At 41.9% G+C, this 26,011-nt stretch overlaps 1 protein-coding gene across 1 annotated transcript; it reads left to right on the top strand.

Moving 5' to 3' along the window:
* The first annotated feature begins 9,471 nt into the window (after positions 1–9,471).
* Positions 9,472–10,979, top strand: LOC110305491 (schlafen family member 1). Its single transcript, XM_085829261.1, has one exon. The coding sequence runs from the start codon at positions 9,497–9,499 to the stop codon at positions 10,508–10,510; it is 1,014 nt and encodes a 337-aa protein (XP_085685387.1). The 5' UTR covers positions 9,472–9,496; the 3' UTR covers positions 10,511–10,979.
* Positions 10,980–26,011: the final 15,032 nt, after the last annotated feature.

Genomic DNA, 26,011 nt, shown 5'->3' with positions numbered 1-26,011 from the left:
ACACCAGTCAGAATGGCTTAGATCAAAAACTCAGGTGACAGCAGAGGCTGGTGAGGATGTGGAGAAAGAGGAACACTCCTCCATTGCTGGTAGGATTGCAAGCTGGTACAACCACTCTGGAAATCAGTCTGGTGGTTCCTCAGAAAATTGGACATAGTACTACTGGAAGATCCAGCAATTCCTCTCCTGGGCATATAGCCAGAAGATGCTCCAACTTGTAATAAGGACACATACTCCACAATGTTCATAGTAGCCTTTAAAAATAATATCCAGAAGCTGGAAAGAACCCAGATGTCCCTCATCAGAGGAATGGATACAGAAAATGTGATACATTCACATGATGGAGTACTATGCAGCTATTAAAAACAATGAATTTATGAAATTCTTAGGCAAATGGATGGATCTGGAGGATATCATCCTGAGTGAGGTAACCCAATCACAAAAGAACACACATGATATTCACTCACTGATAAGTGGATATTAGTCCAGAAACTCAGAATATCCAAGATACAATTTGCAAAACACATGAAACTCAAGAAGAAGGAAGACCAAAGTGTGGATACTTTGGTCCTTCTTAGAAGGGGGAACCAAATACCTAAGGGAGGAGTTATGGAGACATAGTTCAGAGCAGAGACTGAAGGAATGACCATCCAGATACTGCCCCACCTGGGAATCCATCCCATAAAAACCCACCAAACCCAGACACTATTGGAGATGTCAACAAGAGCTTTCTGACAGGAGCCTGATATAGCTGTCTTCTGAGAGGCAAGCATTTATACATATTTGCACATTTGGTAGATGGAGCAGAGTCCCAACAACCACAATTTATTTTTTTCTCAGCCTTCTTTTATTTTATTTTTTTGAGATTTGTTTTTTTCTTTATGTAAATACAGTGTCCTTTTGTTTGTTTGTTTGTTTTGGTTTCAGTTGTTTTGTTTTGTTTTGAGACAGGGTTTCTCTGTATAGTCCTGGCTGTCCTGGAACTCACTTTGTAGACCAGGCTGGCCTCGAACTCAGAAATCCACCTGCCTCTGCCTCCCAAGTGCTGGGATTAAAGCCATGCACTGCCACCACCACCTGGCCTTTTCTCAGCCTTCTTATACCTTCTTAGACAAAAGGTCTTAATAAAGTTACCTCACAGATAAAATGTTACACAAAAGGGATTTACAGAAAGATGTCGATAGTAAGTTTAAAGCAGTGTTACATTCTTTAACCTCATTATAAGTTTAAAGCCACTGTTTCATGTGGCCTTGCTTTATCATAGTGCAGCTCTGTGGCCTCATTCTTGGACCTGACCTACGATAAATATTTTTCCTTGATCATAAATCTGTCCCAAGTCTATTTATTTTCTTAGTGCAATTTATGAAAGCTCATTATATTTCTTAGTATGCAGCCTTTACTTACTAGTCTATGAGGTGGGGGCACATTCTAGACTGATTCTAATTTTATTATATCTATGGGAAAACATCTCAAATCATCTTCTATATGCTTCCTAAAATCATTTTAAATAAATCAGAAATTTTATAAAGGCCTTAATTCATCTAAATAGCATTAAAATATGAAAGTATGTCTTCTTAGTGATCTACAGGAAATTTGCCCAATAGGGTGGGCTGATGATACCCAGGAATCATTAGGCTATGCAATAGTGGCAGAAAAGGCTTATCAGCAGCAAGAAGCAATCCTGGAAGAAGTCTCTGGGGTCCATTCCTCACAGAGCACACTCATCACAGTTGTGTAAAATGGTGGGCCATCCTCTGAAAACTCACTTGCTTGCCATAACCTTTCCTACATGGCTGTGTCATTGACCCACCATGTTCATATATTGAAGCCTCAGTGTGGAAATGGGTCCACTGTGGAAGTGAGCAAGGTTCAACCAAGCCAGAGAGTAAAACATCACACGGACCAGTGTCCATATCAGATGGCATGTTGAGCCTGTTGCTTCCTATGTTTCTATGTGCAAAGGTTCATGGGATCCTACAGTGACTGACAGTCAAGTCAAGTGGTCTTTGAATGACCCTTGCTTTGCTTGAGTCTTGGTCTTGGACTCCCTGTGTGAGAACTGTGGGAATTTCTGTTAAGCCTCGCTGTCTATGGTATCTACCTACTGTACCACAAGAACAATAGAGTTAGTTTACTATGATTATTCTTCTTAAAAAATGCCCCCTGACACTTTTCTATGTCAACTAAGATGCAGGAGTAGCTCAGAGATAGAAGTCATGTTAGCATGTGCTAGCCCCTATTTAGCCTCTAGAACTAAAAAATAAAAACTCTGAAGATTTTCATTTATTAATGCATTTATTTGTGTGTGTGTGTGTGTGTGTGTGTGTGTGTGTGTGTGTGTGTGTGTGTGATTTGTGTATATGTGTGTGACTTTCCTTCAAGACATGGTCTAGAATTTCCTTCAGTGTGTTCCAGATTGTTGGTTTGTATTAAGGGACTATTTAAGATATGCCTGTTAAGAAAAATCAGGCTACATAAAAATGGTCTGCAATAGTGTTGAAAACTTCTTGTAGGTAAAAACAAACAAACAAATAAACAAACAAACAAGGAAATAAAAACCCAAAACACTACCTTCATTGCTTCTGGGGAAAGATGATTATTCTACATGTAAGCCTCACTTGGCTACCTTGTAGTACAAAGCCTTAGAGTAGATATGTTGCTAACTCGCAGTAAAATCACACTGTGATGTTTGGACAGTGGCCTGCCGCCTCAGTATCATCCTGACAATGAGAAGAACCAGATCACTTAGCTAAAATGAGCCTCCTAGGGTTTATGGAGGATGCCAATGATAGCCACAAGGAACAGAGTTCTGAGTATCCTGTCATGAATCTTCAAGAGAGGTACCATGCAGGTGGCTACTCAGGGCACACATACAAGATGCTACATGGGAATTGAATGCTGATCACTTAGCCAGGAACATTCTGGTGAGTGTCCTTCCTCAGGATTTCCAGAGCCAATGTATGCTGCTCTACCTGGCGGTGCAGGACTGGCTTGCCTCCATGGTCTCATAGATGTTTCAACCAAAGCTTAAGGTTTATATATGAATACTCCTCTATGCTGTCCCATTTGTGCAATAATGTTCCCGATTTCACTCTAGTAACTTCTAGGAGGTCACTTGGTTTATCTTCTAACCTTCAGACCTGTATCACTCTCCAGTAAGGAGTACTCCCTGTGGTGATGTTATTCAAGGGCCTCACAGGATTCTCCAGTCTGGCCCTGGATAGTCAGATCTTGAACTTATAAGATCAAGCACCACACCTTAATCTGTGCATAACTGGCATGCTGCCTATGGAGCTAGATGCTGCTGCTGCTATTACAAAGATGCCTGATGTCCACAGAGATGTTTGATGACCTCAGTGGCTCAGCAGGTTCCCAACAATCCTTTACTGGCATGAATGAGCATAACCATCATGACCAACTCACTTTGGGTGTGACAATGACCCCCAAAGCTTGCCAGTCAATCACCCACTCCCCCTCCTCTCAAGGACTTCCGGGATAGCGCTGTTGTCTCCTCTGACCAATGCTTTCTAAGATGAAGAGGTGATCCTTCTGGCATCTGAGACACAGCTCCTGCTGTTGAGTAGACAGACCTGGAGGATCTGGAATATCCATGTTTGCTTGTGTTTAAATTGTTTTTAGCCAACACATAAAATAGTGTACTGGTTACAGCTTCCCACACGATGCCATTGTACTGACAGTCACCTCCCCCTTTTCCTACCCTCTTCTTCCTCTTCTCTTCTGATGGTTACCTTACTCATCCCACAGTCGCCCTCTGGTGTCCATGAATATGCGTTATATACAGATCTGGATTCTGCCAATTAGAGAAACATGCAATATTTGTCATTTGTGGCTACTCCAGCTTCTCTCATTCCTTTTTTCTCCTACCTTTAGACACCTTCTTCAAGCAACAGTGTGAAATTCCATAGAGGTGAGATGCTAAGCAGTATTTGCATTTTTAGTTCATTTTCTTCACCACAGTGAGTGTTTCTTCTTCCCTTCTGATTTCATTCCTGGAAAGGACATGGTTTCTCTTTTCTTTACATCTGAATGGCATTTCACCATGCATGTATGAGTATGCATATATCACATACATATAGCATTTATACCAGTATATATTTGGCAACATATGCAATTCTACTGAAACTTGAAGGATTCTAGAAAATGAGAAATTCTGATATCAATTGTTGTAAGGTCCAAAACTTACAATCATGTCCAATAGGTGTGCAAAGGGACCAGATACAAGTTTGTGTTGGCAGATCAAGTATAGGTTCAAGGTCTTAGGCACCATTTCCTTCTGAGGTCCCAGCAGCTCAGGAACATAACAGTGGCAGGAAAGTCAGGAAGATAACAGAATGCATGTGGCTTGTCCTAACAACAGTATGTCACAAAAGATCCAAACCCAACTGCAACAAATTAACATTCATACTTATAGGTGTTAAGGTGGGGTAGGAACTCGGACATCTTGTTCCTGATGATCCATTTCCCTTGAACTGGGGTGTATTGACTAAGGGTGCTGGAGTCACCCCCCGTCTCCACACCTGCCTGAGGCTGATGGTGGAGTTTCTGGTTTCTGAGGGACCTCTGCTGCTCCCTTGCCTCCTTGCTCCTCTCACTTTTGCCCAGGCTTGTCCTTCCTGCTCACTCCCTTCATTTTCTCTTCTCTCAACTCTACAGCCTTACCTTTCTCCTCATAGCTGGCTTTTTGGATCTTAAATGCACTGAGCCAGGGAAATTTATATTACCAAAATTATCAAAAGAGAGGGCACAAAGAAAGAGTGGGTGAGTCTTATCCGCTTCGGTTGCCCTTGGAACCTCCCATAGAAACCCATCTTCCCAAAGAGTTAGGAGATACAGCTTGCACCTTGTGAGCCAGCATCCTACTCTGCCTCCCCTGGCTCAGCTTCCCTCTCCAATCATCTTACTCCCTGGAGAGGCTTCAACAGGTCCTCTTGCCTGTGTCTAGTGTCACCTGCTCTTTCTGAGTGCCAGGACAGCAGCAGCCACAGCTTTGCCCTGGGGATTTGAGTGAAGCTGTAAAGGTTAAGTTCAAAAGTCTAGAAGCCTTGTTCTTCAGTTCTGACAGGTGGAGTGGCAATCACAGAGGGGATAAAAGAGCTGAAGGAGATGTCTCATACTTCCTGGAGTGACATCAACCAATGAAACCGGGGTTCTCCAAAACTGAAATTGGGACCTAGAGAGGATGAAACAGTCCAATCCACAAAGGTCTGTCAAGACAAAAGCCGAGAGCAACCACAGCCACTGTAGCTCATTCCCCTCAAATCCAAGTGCTAAGAAGGACTTCTGGAGACAGCCACCACTCCCACTGCTGTGGGTGTCTCAAGCTTTTGCCTTACTTCCTCTGGCCTGCAAGTGTCCACATCACAGCTAGCTCACAGTTGGCTTCAAGCAGCTGACGGAACGTGCTCAGTAGAGCAGCTTAGGTAAGTGAGCCATCCTCCATGGCAGTCGCCTCTGTCTCAACATCTTTAAACTTCTCTGTCCCAGTGCCTACCAAGAATGCATTCTGCGGGCTGTGGAATGATGTGGGGCTGCCAGTACAACCCAGAGCTCTAAGGACAACCCTGGCTGCTTTGGTGCTTCTCTAGGAACTCTGGCTCCTTGGGACCTACATAGCCTTCATCAGTGGCTGAGGAGGACTTAGATACTAGGGGAGTGTGGGATGAGAGAAAAATCCCTCCCTCGGTCTGCGTAGATTGGGCTACTTACAGATCCAGATAGAAGGATCTGAAATAATCCAAGAGGGTATATGCAGTAGGACTTACCGAGGCAAGGGATTTAGCAGGTCTCCAAGCCCCCCTGAAGCTGCTCCATCTTCTTGAAGACATGACCCCATGGAAAGGTAGGGGGAAATTGCCCTTAAACAATGAAGAACTCCACGCTGGAACTAAGTAGATCTAAGAACCTCAGACCCTGGAGGTTTTTCCCTAGAAAACAAGAGCATTGCTCTCCCAAGCACGAGGTAAAGCAGCATCCTAGTTGGAAATGCTCTACAGCTGTTTCTCAAGAGCTTTTCCCACTCTTGTGTCCTCATTCCGTGCCTTCCTACCAACTGGCATTGCTTGCAGAAGTAGGGTTGCCTGCCTGATTGTCATCTGTTTTCCACCAGTGATAAACACAGCAAAAATTTTTATTTCAGTGCTCAGAATTTATCCAGTGAATACTATAAAGAATTTTGAAAGAAACTACTAATATTTAAAACCAAGTCATTGCTACTGGGATATCAGGGAGTTTCGTGTAGGTATTAAAATTTGGTGAGCCTCAGAGTCCATCTTAGTTGTTAAAGACCATTATCTGGATAGATGCCCCCAGGGAGTATTTGAATCATAGAAAAGTTTTTGTAGTCACAGGTGTTGTATTGAGATAGACCAGGTCCCAGGCTATCCCACAGACTCTCTATAAATGATTACACTGCAGTTCTCCTGAGTTCCACATTTGCCAGTGAATATGCATCCTCCTTCAGCACATAATGTGAGATGTGGATCCTGTTCTCTTCCCATGTTGGGGAGTGAACCTGGGGTGCTGTCTTGTGACAGGACCTGATTAAGGTAGTGCTGGATGGGAAGGACCAGGAGGGATTAAGTAGCAGAGACTGCTTTCAGTGCACAGAAGAGGGTGGGGCTGCACGTTTCATCTGGGCAGAAATGGAAGTGCTATTCATGTAACCTTACTTGAGTTTCAGTTTTGTTTTTGTCTGGCTTTCATGTCTCCACCCTACCTATAGCCCCTACCTCCATACCTATCCAGCAAGGAGACTGTAGCAGAAAGATCTTGCCCAGAATATCTTCTAGGTTGTTTTCCAACTCAACTATGCAAGAGCTGAGATGACAGGTTTTGCACCACCTCCTTAGCTCCCTGCTTCCTTTTGCAGTGATGGTGAACATGTCTCCAGGCAGTCCATCAGCAAAAATGGTCTCAACTCTGGAGCAGCCCTCCCATGGAAGAAGGAGGAGCCAAGCAACACTAACTAGCTATAATAAGGAATAAAAATATAGGCAAGACATACATAGATCACTCTGTCTCTCTATGTGTTTTGTGTCTCTGTCTGCCTGTGTCTCTTTGTCTCTGTCCTTCTCTCTGTCTCTGTCACTGTCTCTGTCTGTTTCTCTTTCTCTGTCTATCTCTGTCTGTCTCTGTCCTTCTCTGTCTCTCTGTCTTTGTCTCTGTCTCACTGTCTCCCTGTCTCTCTGTCTCTCTGCCCTCCCCACCCACACCCTGCTTTCTTTGCACCAAGACTACAGAACTGTAAAGTTATGCACAAGTGCAAGTGATTGTCTTGGGCTAGCCTCACTGGAGTTCCCCTGCCCAAATCAGGCCTTCTGCCTCAGCCTCACTTCTGGAATGTCTTGTGATCAGGTTCAAATGCTTTCTCTCTGGGTCCTCTTTGAATGAAGATCTCCCAAGAAGGCAGCTTTGTCCTTGCTCTGCTCTGAGTTTCTAGGTAGCCCTGAGGGATGCTGGGTCTACTGCTGTTTGTTCCTGGGTTGCAGTCAAGGTGTCCTCTCCTTATGGCACTAGACAGAAGCCTGTAGGCTTGCCCATGATACATCTGGTGGGGAAGAGTCTGATGTCATGCTCCAGAGAAGAATTTGCTTGTTCATTTCCAAATTCTTAGGTGTTTCATCTCCTCTGTATGACCGAGAAATTCTGATTTGAGAAGGTCGCTCTCCAAGCATAGAGCTGTTTGTGTTTAGATGGTTTTAGCTATTTTACATACTACAGGCAGATGGTCAGTACAACCTTCTGTTTTAGCCTAAGTCTTCATTTCCAGAAATTCCAACCCTTTCATCCCATGGTTTTGCTCCTTTGGGGGTTCCATTTCATGTTTTGTGGAGTCTGGCTCCATTCTGTCTACCTGTCCTGTCCTCCCATGTTCCTTTCCTTCCCCCCATTCCTGCAGATCTTTATAGATGCCTGAAACATACTGTGTCTGAGACTAGGGACTCCATGAGGGACCTCTTGGGCTTACTGAAAATCTGATGTGATTAGCGTACTCAAGCCCCAGTCATTCTGAGGCATGTTAGTAGGACAGTTACAGTAAACATTTGAAAGTTGCATGGTTGACTCTCTCTTTAACACAGTAATACTACCTACGGGATTGCACATCAGGTAAAAGTCTTTTTTTAAGCACACCGTTGTTTTAATAAAAACTGATTGTGAATGATGAGTGATCCCAGGGAAAAGCAAGACCAGGGATCTGTTTCCAGCACCCACCTGCAGGCTGATATCCAGTCCCAGGGAATCTGATGCTCTCTTCTGGCCTCTGTGAGCACCATGCTCACATGGTGACAGACATGCATGTAGGCAAAACACCCATATGCCTCAAATAAAATAAGAAAGTTTCTAAGCAAACAGAAACAAGAAGAAGTAGTTGGCAAATGTCAAATCATGTCAGGTCGCAGTGTGTAGTGAAATGTACTCTGATATTTCTTAAAAGGATAGCACCAAGGGTGAGAGACACAGAGCCTGAAGCTGTCTGCCTCATGACCTTCAGCCTGATGTAACAAAGAGCCACAATCTTGGTAGGTTATGAAGAACAGATATTTGTTTCTCTCAGTGTAGGTGAAGATGTGCAAATCAAGATGGCTATAATCTAGGGACATCCTCTTCTCTTTGAAGACTGCTAACATTTCCCTTGGCTGGGATGCAGCACAGAATGATCTTAGCTTGTCCTGACCCTGGGGCCAGTTAGATGACATTGTCTTAGTGACTTACAAACCTCCTAGTGTCCTCATCACCACCAGAGTAAAGAACTAAATGACCTTTGAAAAGAAACAGGCATTGGGTCACAATGCTTCTGCTTCATATGTAAGAACCTCCCTCACAGTAAGGATGTGGGTGTCGAATAAGAATAGAGGACCACAGCCTGGTCCATCTTCTTCAAGGCTAATGGCCAAAGTGTGTGAATGAATTTATTCCCAGAAAAAAAGGAAGATCATTGACCTACTTTGTTTTTGTATGTTCGTAGATCCCCAATGGGCAATTTTGCCAGAGGTTTCCCCATAAAAGTAGACAACTGGTAGATGAACATCTAATTATTAAAAGAAAAATAAAAAGTAATAAATAAAATAATAATATTTTTCTTCCAAACAAACAAAACCCAAAAACATAGGGAAGTGGCTCATGTGCTTTCTTGTAATAAAAGCAATGGAATCTGAGTTCCATAACATTGACTATTAGGAAGGAGGTAAATCACTCACTGATCCAATGATGCTGAAATGCAGAACAATCAAAACGAATATAGCAAAACAGTGAGAGAAGTCACTACATATACAAGATACCGCAGTCTAAATGTCCATTCCTGGTTAGCCATTTCCTTGGCCTTCACACTCACCAGTCCCAGGGAACAACTCAGCAAGCACATTTTGCTGTTAGCTTCTCAGTACAGAATTTGTCCTCTCCTCTTCAGCCCAACTCTAATGTCTCTGTCTAATTTTAGGTGCGGATTTCAGCTCGGGAGCAGCAGGACTGCTGGAAAATGAACATCACCGTTGAAAGGACCCCTGTGCTGACTCTAAATGTAGGAGAGATCACACTTGGGATAGAAAGTAGGAAAAACATGGAGAATCACGACAGGGTAGAAGAGAACAGGAACATTTCAATACCTCTGTGTGCTCTGTTGAATTCTGGAGAGGGAACGGTCAAGGCTCACATTAAAAATCCAGACTACATTTTGGCTAAACATGGAATAGGAGAGGATTTGGAAACCTCTTTCAAGAACATTTTGCCATATAGGCCCCCAGAAGTTAAGCAAGATAAATCCTACTTTTTCATCTTTGTAAAAAAATCACAGGGCCCAGATATCTCTGTTGGGAAGCCTGCCACCATTGCAACCAATTTGTACATGAGAAATGGGGCATCTTCAGTTGAAATGAACTTGGATGCTGCTCAGGAGTTCTTAGAAAATCTGAAGATTGCAGGAGGAAGGTCGCCTTCAGCAAGGCCTTCAGAAAGGCCAGGTGATGATACGCAAGAGGAAGTCCATGTGCAGGAGTTGGCTGCTGCTTTTTTTAAACAGTCAAAACTTACAAAGATGGAAAAATTCTTATTTAGTGAATCCAAAAATGTTGAATATAAATCCTTTGAAACAAAAAAGTTGCTACAGCGAGTTAAAGAGGTTCTCCCTCGAACTGTTTCTGCCTTTGCCAATACTGACGGAGGATATTTGTTTATTGGTTTAGATGAAAAAACCGAGCAAATAGTTGGTTTTGAAGCAAAGAATTGCCAGCCTAAGTGCTTAAAGAATGAAATAGAAAAGTGCATCCAACAGCTGCCTGTCACTCACTTCTGTGAGGAGAAGGAGAAGATCAAGTACAAGTGCAAATTCATCGAAGTCCACCATTCCGGAGCTGTGTGTGCATATGTGTGTGCGCTCAGAGTGGAGAGATTCTGCTGTGCAGTGTTCACTGCAGAGCCCGAATCCTGGCACGTGAAAGATGATCGTGTTGAAAGGTTTACCATAGCGGAATGGATCAAGTCCCTCATGTCTTAGCTAGTCAGGTTCAGGAAGGGGAACTGGCAATTAGAATACATTTAGCTAGGGAAATTGGAAGGGTTTCTCTTTAGGATTTGAGACAAGATCGTTACTCCTGATTATTCAGCTGCTGATCTGGACTGCATCTGGAACCTACCTGGGAGCCCAGATTCCTCTCTCCCTGGTTTTACCTCAACTCCCTGTACTCACTTGTAAACAACCCCACCCCCAACCCAACATCTCCCCAGTTCATCTCTATTTCAGGAACTGGCATGTCTTCTAGGAATTCTCTATTCAGTTTTACTCCTACCCCTTCCCCATGTTCCTTTCTCCCTAACCTTCTCTCCTCTCAGTCACCTTATTAGATAATACGCACCCCTATGGTTTATGATGTGGAAAGTGCTGCACTGCTATCTCAGGCTTTGCAAGAAGAAGGTCTGAGATGAGGCCAGACCAGCACCTGCACACGGAGTCTGCAGAGTTCCCAGCAGCTGCTTCCGCCGCCCCCCAAGCTCACTGCTGCTTCATGAGCCCCCTCCAACCTCTTGCTTTTCATAACATTTTCAATAAATAGATTGATAAGCAAATAAAAGCCTCAAAAATGTGCACACCGTATACAGTCTTCTGTGTAGGAATCTGTCGATAGATTGGGAGCCGGTTTAGACTTGAGAAAGCTTTGACTTTGAAAGACAAACATCATATGGAAAACCATGGAACTGCTAACTTCCAACACCAGGTGCTAATGCCAACTCGGCCAGATTCCAAGGTCCATGTCAGGCTCTGCACCTCTCTAAGCCCCTGGCCATCAGAAGAGTGACACGTGCCTCAGGTTGACAGAAGTGTTTTGATGTATGTTGAGTTGAAGGAAATACATTTATTGTATTTTATATCAACCAAATTGATTACCCTTCGATGCTAAAATGTTTTCTCTAAAATCCAATGTTCGCTCAAATGATTTCCATGGCAGGAAATGTTCACAGGAATTCATTCTCTGCACTAAGAGATTTAAAAACATAATTGTCACTGAAAGTTCTGTAGGATAGCAACTACAGAAAGAAGTTTTTTTTTTTTTTAAATAGAAAGCCACAGAAGAAAGTCCATTCTTGTTCCAACCTGCTCCAACAAGACAAACCCCAGGTTTTTTAAACTGTATTTGCCTTCCTATCCGGTTATATTTTGCCTAAGTTGTAACCATAGATAGACTCTACTTGGTGCTTATCTGGATGGTGGTTCACAGCCCCCTCCTACTCAGCAGTCTCTCAGTAGCAGGCAAGCATCTTCAGGTCACAACTTTGGCAGAGCTGGTCCTCCAGTGCCTTTGAGCAGGGAGGGAGCAGGCAGTGATGTGTATCCTCTGTGTCTGGCTGGCTTCCTGCAAGTGCATCTCAGGCCTGTGGTAGAGGGAGAAGGTGAGGGGTGAAGAGTTCACACAGGCCTTAAAACCCAGGAGAAATGGGGCAGGGTCTCCAACCCTCCAGGGGACTTAGTCCCAGAGCAACACAAGAGAGGCATCCTTCTTTCATTTTCCAACAGGTCACTGTGAGAAGATGGCACTGATGGCAGTTGTGCCCGCTCTCCCCCCTCCAAGAAGTGCCAGTCCAGTGGCCAGGTACAGAAACCAGGAGGTCTGGAAGCAGATTACTAGTGGGCAGCAGAATATGCCACCCAGTGTATGCCACTCTGGCATTATTTGAGTTAAACACTACTGAAAAGCTTCAGATGCAACAGAGACCATATAACTCTTTGTCTTCCTAGAAAGAAGAGGGGAAACCTCCCACATGCTACATGCCCTCCCTACAAGAAGGAACCACGCTTCCCTGGGAATCACAGCCAAGAGAGCTCTGTAGAAAAGGCCTTTCTCATTTAGATTTCCTCTCTCTGCCTCTTCTCCCCATGCCTCTTCCTTCCTATTCCCCCTTCCCTGTCCTTTCTTCTCCTCCTCTTATTCGCTCTTTCTCTCCTGCTTTTCTTCTGTCCTGTTCTTCCTTCCAGATAAATCAGGATTCTGCATATGAAGTAAAATCATGCATGTTTCTCCTTCCAGGTCTGGCTTATTTGACTCAACACAATGGTCTCTGGTGGCAGCCACTCTGCTGCCAAAGAAATATTGTTTCATGTTCATTTCATCATGGTTATGCCAACCCACACTGTGAACATGTGTCACCACGTGCTTGCAGTTGTCATTTTGTCATATTAAAAATAATTTTGATGTATTCTTTGACATTTCATACATATACACAAACTATGCCGATCATATCAAACTCTAACTGCAATGTGCCATTCTCTACCTTCATGTCATCTCTTTTCCCCACTACTGTCAAACAATTACTTTATGTAAGAGAAATTCCCTTCAAATATGTACATACATGTTACCATGTAATACTGTTAATCAAACCCATGTTTATTTGTTTAAATAAGATTAAATAAGTTGCCAGATTTTTTTTTTGAGACAGGGTTTCTCTGTGTAGCCCTGGCTATCCTGAAACTCACTCTGTAGACCAGGCTGGCCTCGAAATCAGAAATCCACCTGCCTCTGCCTCCCAAGTGCTGGGATTAGAGGTGTCCACCGCCAATGCCTGGATGCCTAGATCTTTTTTTTTAATTTTTAATATTTTTATTACATATTTTCCTCAGTTACATTTCCAATGCTATCCCAAAAGTCCCCCATAGCGCCCCCCACTTCCCTACCCACCCATTCCAATTCTTTTGGCCCTGGCATTCCCCTATATTGGGGCATATAAAGTTTGCAAGTCCAATGGGCCTCTCTTTCCAGTGATGGCCGACTAGGCCATCTTTCGATACATATGCAGCTAGAGACAAGAGCTCCAGGGTTCTGGTTAGTACATCATGTTGTTCCAACAATAGGGTTGCAGATCCCTTTAGCTCCTTGGGTACTTTCTCTAGCTTCTCCATTGGGAGCCCTGTGATACATCCAATAGCTGACTGTGAACATCCACTCCTGTGTTTGCTAGGCCCCGGCATCGTCTCACAAAAGACAGCTATATTTGGGTCCTTTCAGCAAAATCTTGCTAGTGTATGCAATGGTGTCAGCGTTTAGAAGCTGCTTATGGGATGGATCCCTGGATACGGCAGTCTCTAAATGGTCCATCCTTTCATCACAGCTACGAACTTTGTCTCTGTAACTCCTTCCCTGGGTGTTTTGTTCCCAATTCTAAGAAGGGGCCCAGTGTCCACACTTTGGTCTTCATTCTTCTTGAGTTTCATGCGTTTAGTAAATTGTATCTTATATCTTGGGTATCCTAAGTTTTGGGCTAATATCCACTTATCAGTGAATACATATTGTGTGAGTTCTTTTGTGATTGTGTTACTTCACTCAAGATGATGCCCTCCAGGTCCATCCATTTGGCTAGGAATTTCATAAATTCATTCTTTTTAATAGCTGAGTAGTACTCCATTGTGTAAATGTACCATAATTTCTGTATCCATTCCTCTGTTGAGGGACATCTGGGTTCTTTCCAGCTTCTGGCTATTATAAATAGGGCCGCTATGAACATAGTGGAGCATGTGTCCTTTTTACCGGTGGGGACATCTTCTGGATATATGCCCAGGAGAGGTATTGCTGGATCCTCCGGTAGTACTATGTCCAATTTTCTGAGGAACCGCCAGACTGATTTCCAGATTACAAGCTTGCAATCCCACCAACAATGGAGGAGTGTTCCTCTTTCTCCACATCCTCTCCAGCATCTGCTGTCACCTGAATTTTTGATCTTAGCCATTCTGACTGGTGTGAGGTGGAATCTCAGGGTTGTTTTGAGTTGCATTTCCCTGATGATTAAGGATGTTGAACATTTTTTCAGGTGCTTCTCTGCCATTCGGTATTCCTCAGGTGAGAATTCTTTGTTCAGTTCTGAGCCCCATTTTTTAATGGGGTTATTTGACTTTCTGGAGTCCACCTTCTTGAGTTCCTTATATATATTGGATATTAGTCCCTTATCTGATTTAGGATAGTTGAAGATCCTTTCCCAATCTGTTGGTGGTTTTTTTGTCTTATTGATGGTGTCTTTAGCCTTGCAGAAGCTTTGAAGTTTCATGAGGTCCCACTTGTCAATTCTCGATCTTACAGCACAATCCATTACTGTTCTATTCAAGAATTTTTCCCCTGTGCCCATATCTTCAAGGCTTTTCCCCACTTTCTCCTCTATAAGTTTCAGTGTCTCTGGTTTTATGTGAAGTTCCTTGATCCACTTAGACTTGACCTTAGTACAAGGAGATAGGAATGGATCGATTCGCATTCTTCTACATGTTAACAACCAGTTGTGCCAGCACCATTTGTTGAAAATGCTGTCTTTCTTCCCCTGGATGTTTTTAGCTCCCTTGTCGAGGATCAAGTGACCGTAGGTGTGTGGGTTCATTTCTGGGTTTTCAATTCTATTCCATTGGTCTATTTGTCTGTCACTATACCAGTACCATGCAGTTTTTATCACAATTGCTCTGTAGTAAAGCTTTAGGTCCGGCATGGTGATTCCACCAGAGGTTCTTTTATCCTTGAGAAGAGTTTTTGCTATCCTAGGTTTTTTGTTATTCCAGATGAATTTGCAGATTGCACTTTCTAATTCGTTGAAGAATTGATTTGGAATTTTGATGGGGATTGCATTGAATCTGTAGATTGCTTTTGGCAAGATAGCCATTTTTACAATGTTGATCCTGCCAATCCATGAGCATGGGAGATCTTTCCATCTTCTGAGATCTTCTATAATTTCTTTCTTCAGAGACTTGAAGATTTTATTATACAGATCTTTCACTTCCTTAGTTAGAGTCACGCCAAGACATTTTATATTATTTGTGACTATTGAGAAGGGTGTTGTTTCCCTAATTTCTTTCTCAGCCTGTTTATTCATTGTGTAGAGAAAGGCCATTTATTTGTTTGAGTTAATTTTATATCCAGCTATTTCACCGAAGCTGTTTATCAGGCTTAGGAGTTCTCTGGTGGAATTTTTAGGGTCACTTATATATACTATCATATCATCTGCAAAAAGTGATATTTTGACTTCATCTTTTCCAATTTGTATCCCTTTGATCTCCTTTTGTTGTCGAATTGCTCTGGCTAGGACTTCAAGTACAATGTTGAATAGGTATGGAGAAAGTGGACAGCCTTGTCTAGTCCCTGATTTTAGAGGGATTGCTTCAAGCTTCTCACCATTTACTTTGATGTTGGCTACTGGTTTGCTGTAGATTGCTTTTATCATGTTTAGGTATGGGCCTTGAATTCCTGATCTTTCCAAGACTTTTTATCATGAATGGGTGTTGGATCTTGTCAAATGCTTTTTCCGCATCTAACGAGATGACCATGTGGTTTTTGTCTTTGAGTTTGTTTATATACTGGATTACGTTGATGGATTTCCGTATATTGAACCATCCCTGCATCCCTGGAATGAAACCTACTTGGTCAGGATGGATAATTGTTTTGATGTGTTCTTGGATTCGGTTAGCAAGAACTTTATTGAGGATTTTTGCATCAATATTCATAAGGGATATCGGTCTGAAGTTTTCTATCTTTGTTGGGTCTTTTTGTGGTTTAGGTATCAGAGTAATTGTGGCTTCATAGAATGAGTTGGGTAGAGTACCTTCTGTTTCTATTTTGTGGAATAGTTTGTGAAGAACTGGGATTAGATCTTCTTTGAAGGTCTGATAGAACTCTGCACTAAACCCATCTGGTCCTGGGCTTTTTTTAGTTGGGAGACTATTAATGACTGCTTCTATTTCTTTGGGGGATATAGGGCTGTTTAGATCATTAACCTGATCTTGATTCAACTTTGGTACCTTGTATTTGTCTAGGAACTTCTCCATTTCTTCCAGGTTCTCCAGTTTTGTTGAGTATAGCCTTTGATAGAAGGATCTGATGGTGTTTTGGATGTCTTCAGGATCTGTTGTTATGTCTCCTTTTTCATTTCTGATTTTGTTAATTAGGATGCTTTCCCTGTGCCCTCTAGTGAGTCTGGCTAAGGGTTTATCTATCTTGTTGATTTTCTCAAAGAACCAGCTCCTTGATTGGTTGATTCTTTGAATAGTTCTTCTTGTTTCCACTTGGTTGATTTCGCCCCTGAGTTTGATTATTTCCTGCCGTCTACTCCTCTTGGGTGAATTTGCTTCCTTTTGTTCTAGTGCTTTTAGATATGTTGTCAAAGTGCTAATGTGTGCTCTCTCTAGTTTCCTTTTGGAGGCACTCAGAGCTATGAGTTTTCCTCTTAGAAATGCTTTAATTGCGTCCCATAAGTTTGGGTATGTTGTGGCTTCATTTTCATTGAACTCTAGAAAGTCCTTAATTTCTTTCATTATTCCTTCCTTGACCAAGCTATCATTGAGAAGGGTGTTGTTCAGTTTCCACGTGAAGGTTGGCTTTCTATTATTTATTTTGTTATTGAAGATCAGCCTTAGTCCATGGTGATCTGATAGGATGCATGGGACAATTTCAATATTTTTGTATCTGTTGAGGCCTGTTTTGTGACCAATTATGTGGTCAATTTTGGAGAAGGTACCATGAGGTGCTCAGAAGAAGGTATATCCTTTTGTTTTAGGATAGAATGTTCTGTAGATATCTGCCAGATCCATTTGATTCATAATTTCTGTTAGTTTCACTGTGTCCTTGTTTAGTTTCTGTTTCCATGATCTGTCCATTGGTGAAAGTGGTGTGTTGAAGTCTCCCACTATTATTGTATGAGGTGCAATGTGTGCTTTGAGATTTACTAAAGTTTCTTTAATGAATGTGGGTGCCTTTGTATTTGGAGCATAGATATTCAGGATTGATAGTTCCTCTTGGAGGATTTTACCTTTGATGAGTATGAAGTGTCCCTCCCTGTCTTTTTTAATGACTTTGGGTTGGAAGTCAATCTTATCAGATATTAGAATGGCTACTCCAGCTTGTTTCTTCATACCATTTGCTTAGAAAATTGTTTTCCAGCCTTTCATTCTGAGGTAGCCTTTTTCTCTGAGATGAGTTTCCTGTAAGCAGCAAAATGTTGGGTCTTGTTTGTGTAGCCAGTTTGTTAGTCTATGTCTTTTTATCGGGGAGTTGAGTCCATTGATATTAAGAGATATTAAGGAAAAGTAATTGTTGTTTCCTGTTATTTTTGTTGTTAAAGTTGGCATTATGTTCTTGTGGCTGTCTTCTTTTAGGTTTGTTGAGGGATTACCTTCTTGTTGTTTCTAGGGCGTGGTTCCTGTCCTTGTATTGGTTTTTTTCTGTTATTATCCTTTGAAGGGCTGGATTCGTGGAGAGATAATGTGTGAATTTGGTTTTGTCGTGGAATACTTTGGTTTCTCCATCTATGTTAATTGAGAGTTTGGCTGGGTATAGTAGCCTGGGCTGGAGTTTGTGTTCTTTTAGTGTCTGTATAACATCTGTCCAGGATCTTCTGGCTTTCATAGTCTCTGGTGAGAAATCTGGTGTAATTCTGATAGGCTTGCCTTTATATGTTACTTGGCCTTTTTCTCTTACTGCTTTTAGTATTCTATCTTTATTTAGAGCATTTGTTGTTCTGATTATTACGTGTCGGGAGGTATTTCTTTTCTGGTCCAGTCTATTTGGAGTTCTGTAGGCTTCTTGTATGTTCATGGGCATCTCTTTCTTTAGATTTGGGAAGTTTTCTTCTATAATTTTGTTGAAGATGTTTGCTGGTCCTTTGAGTTGAAAATCTTCATTCTCATCCACTCCTATTATCCGTAGGTTTGGTCTTCTCATTGTGTCCTGTATTTCTTGGATGTTTTGAGTTAGGATCTTTTTGCATTTTACATTTTCCTTGATTGTTGTGCCGATGTTCTCTATGGAATCTTCTGCACCTGAGATTCTCTCTTCCATCTCTTGTATTCTGTTGCTGATGCTCGTATCTATGGTTCCAGATTTCTATCCTAGGGTTTCTATCTCCAGTGTTGCCTCATTTGGGTTTTCTTTATTGTGTCTACTTCCCTTTTTAGGTCTAGTATGGTTTTGTTCATTTCCATCATCTGTTTGGATGTGTTTTCCTGTTTTTCTGTAAGGACTTCTACCTGTTTGATTATGTTATCATGTTTTTCTTTAAGGATTTGTAACTCTTTAGCAGTGTTCTCCTGCAATTCTTTAAGGGATTTTTGTGCTTCCTCTTTACTGTCTTCTACTTGTTTACCAGTGTTCCTTTGTATTTCTTTAAGTGTGTCATTAAAGTCCTTCTTGAAGTCCTCTACCATCATCATGAGATATGCTTTTAGATCCGTGTCTAGCTTTTCCGGTGTGTTGGGGTGCCCTGGACTGGGCGAAGTGGGAGTGCTGGGTTCTGATGATGGTGAGTGGTCTTGGTTTCTGTTAGTAAGATTATTACGTTTACCTTTCGCCATCTGGTAATCTCTGGGGTTAGTTGTTGTCGTTGTCACTGTTTAAAGATTGGAGCAGAAGCTGTGTTCCACTCACCAGCAGTCTCAAAATCCTGTGGCGGGGGTTGGGTAGCTGGCGGGTGTCAGCCGACCCTGCGCTCTAGCTACCCTGGTGCTGGTCCGGCCGGAGGAGGCCTGTGGTCCTACTCAGGCCGGTTTTCTGCTTCCCTAACTAATGCAGTCTCAGGTCCCGCGCGCAATTGGATTGGAGCAGAAGCTGTGTTCCACTCACCAGCAGTCTCAAAATCCTGTGGTGGGGGTCTTGGGTAGCTGGCGGGTGTCAGCCGACCCTGCGCTCTAGCTACCCTGGTGCTGGTCCGGCCAGAAGAGGCCTGTGGTCCTACTCAGGCCGGTTTTCTGCCTCCCCAACCAAAGCAGTCTCAGGTCCCGCGTGATTGGACTGGAGCAGAAGCTGTGTTCCACTCACCAGCAGTCTCAAAATCCTGTGGTGGGGGTCGTGGGTAGCTGTCGGGTGTCAGCTGACCCTGCGCTCTAGCTACCCCGGTGCTGGTCCGGCCGGAGGAGGCCTATGGTCCTACTCAGGCCGGTTTTCTGCTTCCCTAACTAATGCAGTCTCAGGTCCCGCGCAGAATTGGAATTGAGCAGAAGCTGTGTTCCACTCACCAGAAGACTTAAGATCCTGTGGCGGGTGTTGTGGGTAGCTGGCGAGTGTCAGCCGACCCTGGGACCTAGCTACCCAGGCGCTATTCAGACCGGAAGAGGCTTGTCGCCTAGATCTTTTAAATCAAACCTAACTATGGTATAATGAATCCTTGGTTTCCTTGGACAACACAAAGCTCAGTTTTCAGCATGTGTTCACGTCTCTAGATCAAGGAGACCTTTATTAAGTCGTAAGCACTTGTGTGATGGAGCAAAGGTCTAAGTTGAAAACTAACACATTCAGAAGATCTGCTGCTCAAATAGTATTTTTTTTTCAAAACCCAATGCAGGAGTATGATAAAAATCACTGAACTGGCAATCCAGAATTGCACTGTTATCAACATATACAACTGGATACAGTTTCTCGTATACCTGATGCAGGACAATGCATGTTTTCCCCATTCAAATATACATTTACTTCTACATGGTCATATGTTATACCCGCTACATCTCCCTCCAGAGGAAGGCTGTTTGCCGGGAGCCGTTTTTCTCTTCGTTGTTGCTTCATCATTTCTCATCACCAGGCTATGCATGTTGTGGCCAAGAGGAAACTGGTTCATGTTAACTTTCTGAGTTGCAACACCTAAACCCCAGATTCAAGTTCAGAGGTTCAGTCCATTATCATCAAAGCAGAAACATTGCAACATCCAGGCAGGCATGGTGCAGTAGGAGCTAAGAGGTCCACATCTTCATCTGAAGGCTGCTAGCAGAATCTCATGTCCTCTCTTTATTTTATTTTATTTTATTTTATTTTATTTTATTTTTTTAGGATGTGCTCTTACTCTTATTTATTTATTTATTTATTTATTTATTTATTTTAATTTTTAATATTTTTTATTACATATTTTCCTCAATTAAATTTCCAATGCAATCCCAAGAGTCCCCCATACCCCCCCCCACTTCCCTACCCACCCATTCCCATTCTTTTGGCCCTGGCATTCCCCTGTATTGGGGCATATAAAGTTTGCAAGTCCAATGGGCCTCTCTTTCCAGTGATGGCCGACTAGGCCATCTTTCGATACATATGCAGCTAGAGACAAGAGCTCCAGGGTACTGGGTAGTTCATCATGTTGTTCCAACTATAGGGTTGCAGATACCTTTAGCTCCTTGGGTACTTTCTCTAGCTTCACCATGGGAGCCCTGTGATACATTCAATAGCTGACTGTGAGCATCCACTTCTGTGTTTGCTAGGACCCGGAATAGTCTCACAAGAGACAGCTATATTTGGGTCCTTTCAGCAAAATCTTGCTAGTGTATGCAATGGTGTCAGCGTTTGGAAGCTGATTATGGGATGGATCCCTGGATATGGCAGTCTCCAGATGGTCCATTATTTCATCACAGCTCCAAACTTTGTCTCTGTAACTCCTTCCATGGGTGTTTTGTTCCCAATTCTAAGAAGGGGCATAGTGTCCATACTTTGGTCTTCATTCTTCTTGAGTTTCATGCATTTAGCAAATTGTATCTTATATCTTGGGTATCCTAAGTTTTGGGCTAATATCCACTTATCAGTGAATACATATTGTGTGAGTTCCTTTGTGATTGTGTTACCTCACTCAAGATGATGCCCTCCAGGTCCATCCATTTGGCTAGGAATTTCATAAATTTATTCTTTTTAATAGCTGAGTAGTACTCCATTGTGTAAATGTACCATAATTTCTGTATCCATTCCTCTGTTGAGGGACATTTGGGTTCTTTCCAGCTTCTGGCTATTATAAATAGGGCTGCTATGAACATAGTGGAGCATGTGTCCTTCTTACTGGTTGGGACATCTTCTGGATATATGCCCAGGAGAGGTATTGCTGGATCCTCCGGTAGTACTATGTCCAATTTTCTGAGGAACTGCCAGACTGATTTCCAGAGTGGTTGTACCAGCTTGCAATACCACCAACAATGGCGGAGTGTTCCTCTTTCTCCACATCCTCGCCAGCATCTGCTGTCACCTGAATTTTTGATCTTAGCCATTCTGACTGGTGTGAGGTAGAATCTCAGGGTTGTTTTGATTTGCATTTCCCTGATGATTAAGGACGTTGAACATTTTTTTAGGTGCTTCTCTGTCATTCGGTATTCCTCAGGTGAGAATTCTTTGTTCAGTTCTGAGCCCCATTTTTTCATGGGGTTATTTGACTTTCTGGAGTCCACCTTCTTGAGTTCCTTATATATATTGGATATTAGTCCCTTATCTGATTTAGGATAGGTAAAGATCCTTTCCCAATCTGTTGGTGGTTTTTTTGTCTTATTGATGGTGTCTTTTGCCTTGCAGAAGCTTTGCATTTTCATGAGGTCCCACTTGTCAATTCTTGATCTTACAGTGCAAGCCATTGCTGTTCTATTCAAGAATTTTTCCCTTGCCCATATCTTCTAGGCTTTTCCCCACTTTCTCCTCTATAAGTTTCAGTGTCTCTGGTTTTATGTGAAGTTCCTTGATCCACTTAGACTTGACCTTAGTACAAGGAGATAGGAATGGATCGATTCGCATTCTTCTACATGTTAACAACCAGTTGTGCCAGCACCATTTGTTGAAAATGCTGTCTTTCTTCCACTGGATGGTTTTAGCTCCCTTGTCGAAGATCAAGTGACCATAGGTGTGTGGGTTCATTTCTGGGTCTTCAATTCTATTCCATTGGTCTACTTGTCTGTCACTATACCAGTACCATGCAGTTTTTATCACAATTGCTCTGTAGTAAAGCTTTAGGTCAGGCAAGGTGATTCCACCAGAGGTTCTTTTATCCTTGAGAAGAGTTTTTGCTATCCTAGGTTTTTTTTGTTATTCCAGATGAATTTGCAGATTGCACTTTCTAATTCGTTGAAGAATTGAGTTGGAATTTTGATGGGGATTGCATTGAATCTGTAGATTGCCTTTGGCATGATAGCCATTTTTACAATGTTGATCCTGCCAATCCATGAACATGGGAGATCTTTCCATTTTCTGAGATCGTCTATAATTTCTTTCTTCAGAGTCTTGAAGTTTTTATTATACAGATCTTTCACTTCCTTAGTTAGAGTCACGCCAAGATATTTTATATTATTTGTGACTATTGAGAAGGGGGTTGTTTCCCTAATTTCTTTCTCAGCCTGTTTATTCATTGTGTAGAGAAAAGCCATTGATTTGTTTGAGTTAATTTTATATCCAGCTACTTCATCGAGCTGTTTACAAGGTTTAGGAGTTCTCTGGTGGAATTTTTAGGGTCACTTATATATACTATCATATCATCTGCAAAAAGTGATATTTTGACTTCATCTTTTCCAATTTGTATCCCTTTGATCTCCTTTTGTTGTCGAATTGCTCTGGCTAGGACTTCAAGTACAATGTTGAATAGGTATGGAGAAAGTGGACAGCCTTGTCTAGTCCCTGATTTTAGAGGGATTGCTTCAAGCTTCTCACCATTTACTTTGATGTTGGCTACTGGTTTGCTGTAGATTGCTTTTATCATGTTTAGGTATGGGCCTTGAATTCCTGATCTTTCCAAGACTTTTATCATGAATGGGTGTTGGATCTTGTCAAATGCTTTTTCCGCATCTAACGAGATGACCATGTGGTTTTTGTCTTTGAGTTTGTTTATATACTGGATTACGTTGATGGATTTCCGTATATTGAACCATCCCTGCATCCCTGGGATGAAACCTACTTGGTCAGGATGGATGATTGTTTTGATGTGTTCTTGGATTCGGTTAGCAAGAACTTTATTGAGGATTTTTGCATCAATATTCATAAGGGATATTGGTCTGAAGTTTTCTATCTTTGTTGGGTCTTTTTGTGGTTTAGGTATCAGAGTAATTGTGGCTTCATAGAATGAGTTGGGTAGAGTACCTTCTGTTTCTACTTTGTGGAATAGTTTGTGAAGAACTGGGATTAGATCTTCTTTGAAGGTCTGATAGAACTCTGCACTAAACTCATCTGGTCCTGGGCTTTTTTTGGTTGGGAAACTATTAATGACTGCTTCTATTTCTTTGGGGGATATAGGGCTGTTTAGATCATTAATCTGATCTTGATTCAACTTTGGTACCTGGTATCTGTCTAGGAACTTCTCCATTTCATCCAGGTTCTCCAGTTTTGTTGAGTATAGCCTTTTGTAGAAGGATCTGATGGTGTTTTGGATGTCTTCAGGATCTGTTGTTATGTCTCCTTTTTCATTTCTGATTTTGTTAATTAGAATGCTTTCCCTGTGCCCTCTAGTGAGTCTGGCTAAGGGTTTATCTATCTTGTTGATTTTCAAAAGAACCAGCTCCTTGATTGGTTGATTCTTTGAATAGTTCTTCTTGTTTCCACTTGGTTGATTTCGCCCCTGAGTTTGATTATTTCCTGCTGTCTACTTCTCTTGGGTGAATTTGCTTCCTTTTGTTCTAGTGCTTTTAGGTGTGTTGTCAAGCTGCTAATGTGTGCTCTCTCTAGTTTCTTTTTGGAGGCACTCAAAGCTATGAGTTTTCCTCTTAGAAATGCTTTCATTGCGTCCCATAAGTTTGGGTATGTTGTGGCTTCATTTTCATTGAACTCTAAAAAGTCCTTAATTTCTTTCATTATTCCTTCCTTGACCAAGCTATCATTGAGAAGGGTGTTGTTCAGTTTCCACGTGAAGGTTGGCTTTCTATTATTTATTTTGTTATTGAAGATCAGCCTTAGTCCATGGTGATCTGATAGGATGCATGGGACAATTTCAATATTTTTGTATCTGTTGAGGCCTGTTTTGTGACCAATTATGTGGTCAATTTTGGAGAAGGTACCATGAGGTGCTCAGAAGAAGGTATATCCTTTTGTTTTAGGATAGAATGTTCTGTAGATATCTTCCAGATCCATTTGATTCATAACTTCTGTTAGTTTCACTATGTCCCTGTTTAGTTTCTGTTTCCATGATCTGTCCATTGGTGAAAGTGGTGTGTTGAAGTCTCCCACTATTATTGTATGAGGTGCAATGTGTGCTTTGAGATTTACTAAAGTTTCTTTAATGAATGTGGCTGCCTTTGTATTTTGGAGCATAGATATTCAGAATTGATAGTTCCTCTTGGAGGATTTTACCTTTGATGAGTATGAAGTGCCCCTCCCTGTCTTTTTTAATGACTTTGGGTTGGAAGTCATTCTTATCAGATATTAGAATGGCTACTCCAGCTTGTTTCTTCATACCATTTCCTTGGAAAATTGTTTTCCAGCCTTTCATTCTGAGGTAGTGTCCATCTTTTTCTCTGAGATGAGTTTCCTGTAAGCAGCAAAATGTTGGGTCTTGTTTGTGTAGCCAGTTTGTTAGTCTATGTCTTTTTATCAGGGAGTTGAGTCCATTGATATTAAGAGATATTAAGGAAAAGTAATTGTTGCTTCCTGTTATTTTTGTTGTTAAAGTTGGCATTATGTTCTTGTGGCTGTCTTCTTTTAGGTTTGTTGAGGGATTACCTTCTTGGTTTTTCTAGGGCTTGGTTCCCGTCTTTGTATTGGTTTTTTTCTGTTATTATCCTTTGAAGGGCTGGATCCGTTTAGAGATAATGTGTGAATTTGGTTTTGTCGTGGAATACTTTGGTTTCTCCATCAATGTTAATTTAGAGTTTGGCTGGGTATAGTAGCCTGGGCTGGAATTTGGGTTCTTTTAGTGTCTGTATAACATCTGTCCAGGATCTTCTGGCTTTCATAGTCTCTGGTGAAAAATCTGGTGTAATTCTGATAGGCTTGCCTTTATATGTTACTTGGCCTTTTTCTCTTACTGCTTTTAGTATTCTATCTTTATTTAGAGCATTTGTTGTTCTGATTATTATGTGACGGGAGGTATTTCTTTTCTGGTCCAGTCTATTTGGAGTTCTGTAGGCTTCTTTTATGTTCATGGGCATCTCTTTCTTTAGATTTGGGAAGTTTTCTTCTATAATTTTGTTGAAGATGTTTGCTGGTCCGTTGAGTTGAAAATCTTCATTCTCATCCACTCCTATTATCCGTAGGTTTGGTCTTCTCATTGTGTCCTGGATTTCCTGGATGTTTTGAGTTAGAATCTTTTTGCATTTTCCTTGATTGTTGTGCCGATGTTCTCTATGGAATCTTCTGCACCTGAGATTCTCTCTTCCATCTCTTGTATTCTGTTGCTGATGCTCGCATCTATGGTTCCAGATTTCTTTCCTAGGGTTTCTATCTCCAGTGTTGCCTCATTTGGGTTTACTTTATTGTGTCTACTTCCCTTTTTAGGTCTAGTATGGTTTTGTTCATTTCCATCATCTGTTTGGATGTGTTTCCTGTTTTTCTTTAAGGACTTCTACCTGTTTGATTGTGTTATCCTGTTTTTCTTTAAGGACTTTTAACTCTTTAGCAATGTTCTCCTGTAATTCTTTAAGTGAGTTATTAAAGTCCTTCTTGATGTCCTCTACCATCATCATGAGATATGCTTTTAAATCCAGGTCTAGCTTTTCAGGTGTGTTGGGGTGCCCTGGACTGGGCGAACTGGGAGTGCTCGGTTCTGATGATGGTGAGTGGTCTTGGTTTCTGTTAGTAATATTCTTACGTTCACCTTTTGCCATCTGGTAATCTCT

The sequence above is a fragment of the Mus caroli genome, unplaced genomic scaffold (assembly GCF_978045245.1).
Source record: "Mus caroli unplaced genomic scaffold, Mus_caroli_1 scaffold_13, whole genome shotgun sequence".
Lineage (NCBI taxonomy): Eukaryota > Metazoa > Chordata > Mammalia > Rodentia > Muridae > Mus > Mus caroli.
This window is presented reverse-complemented; position numbering and strand designations above follow the sequence as displayed.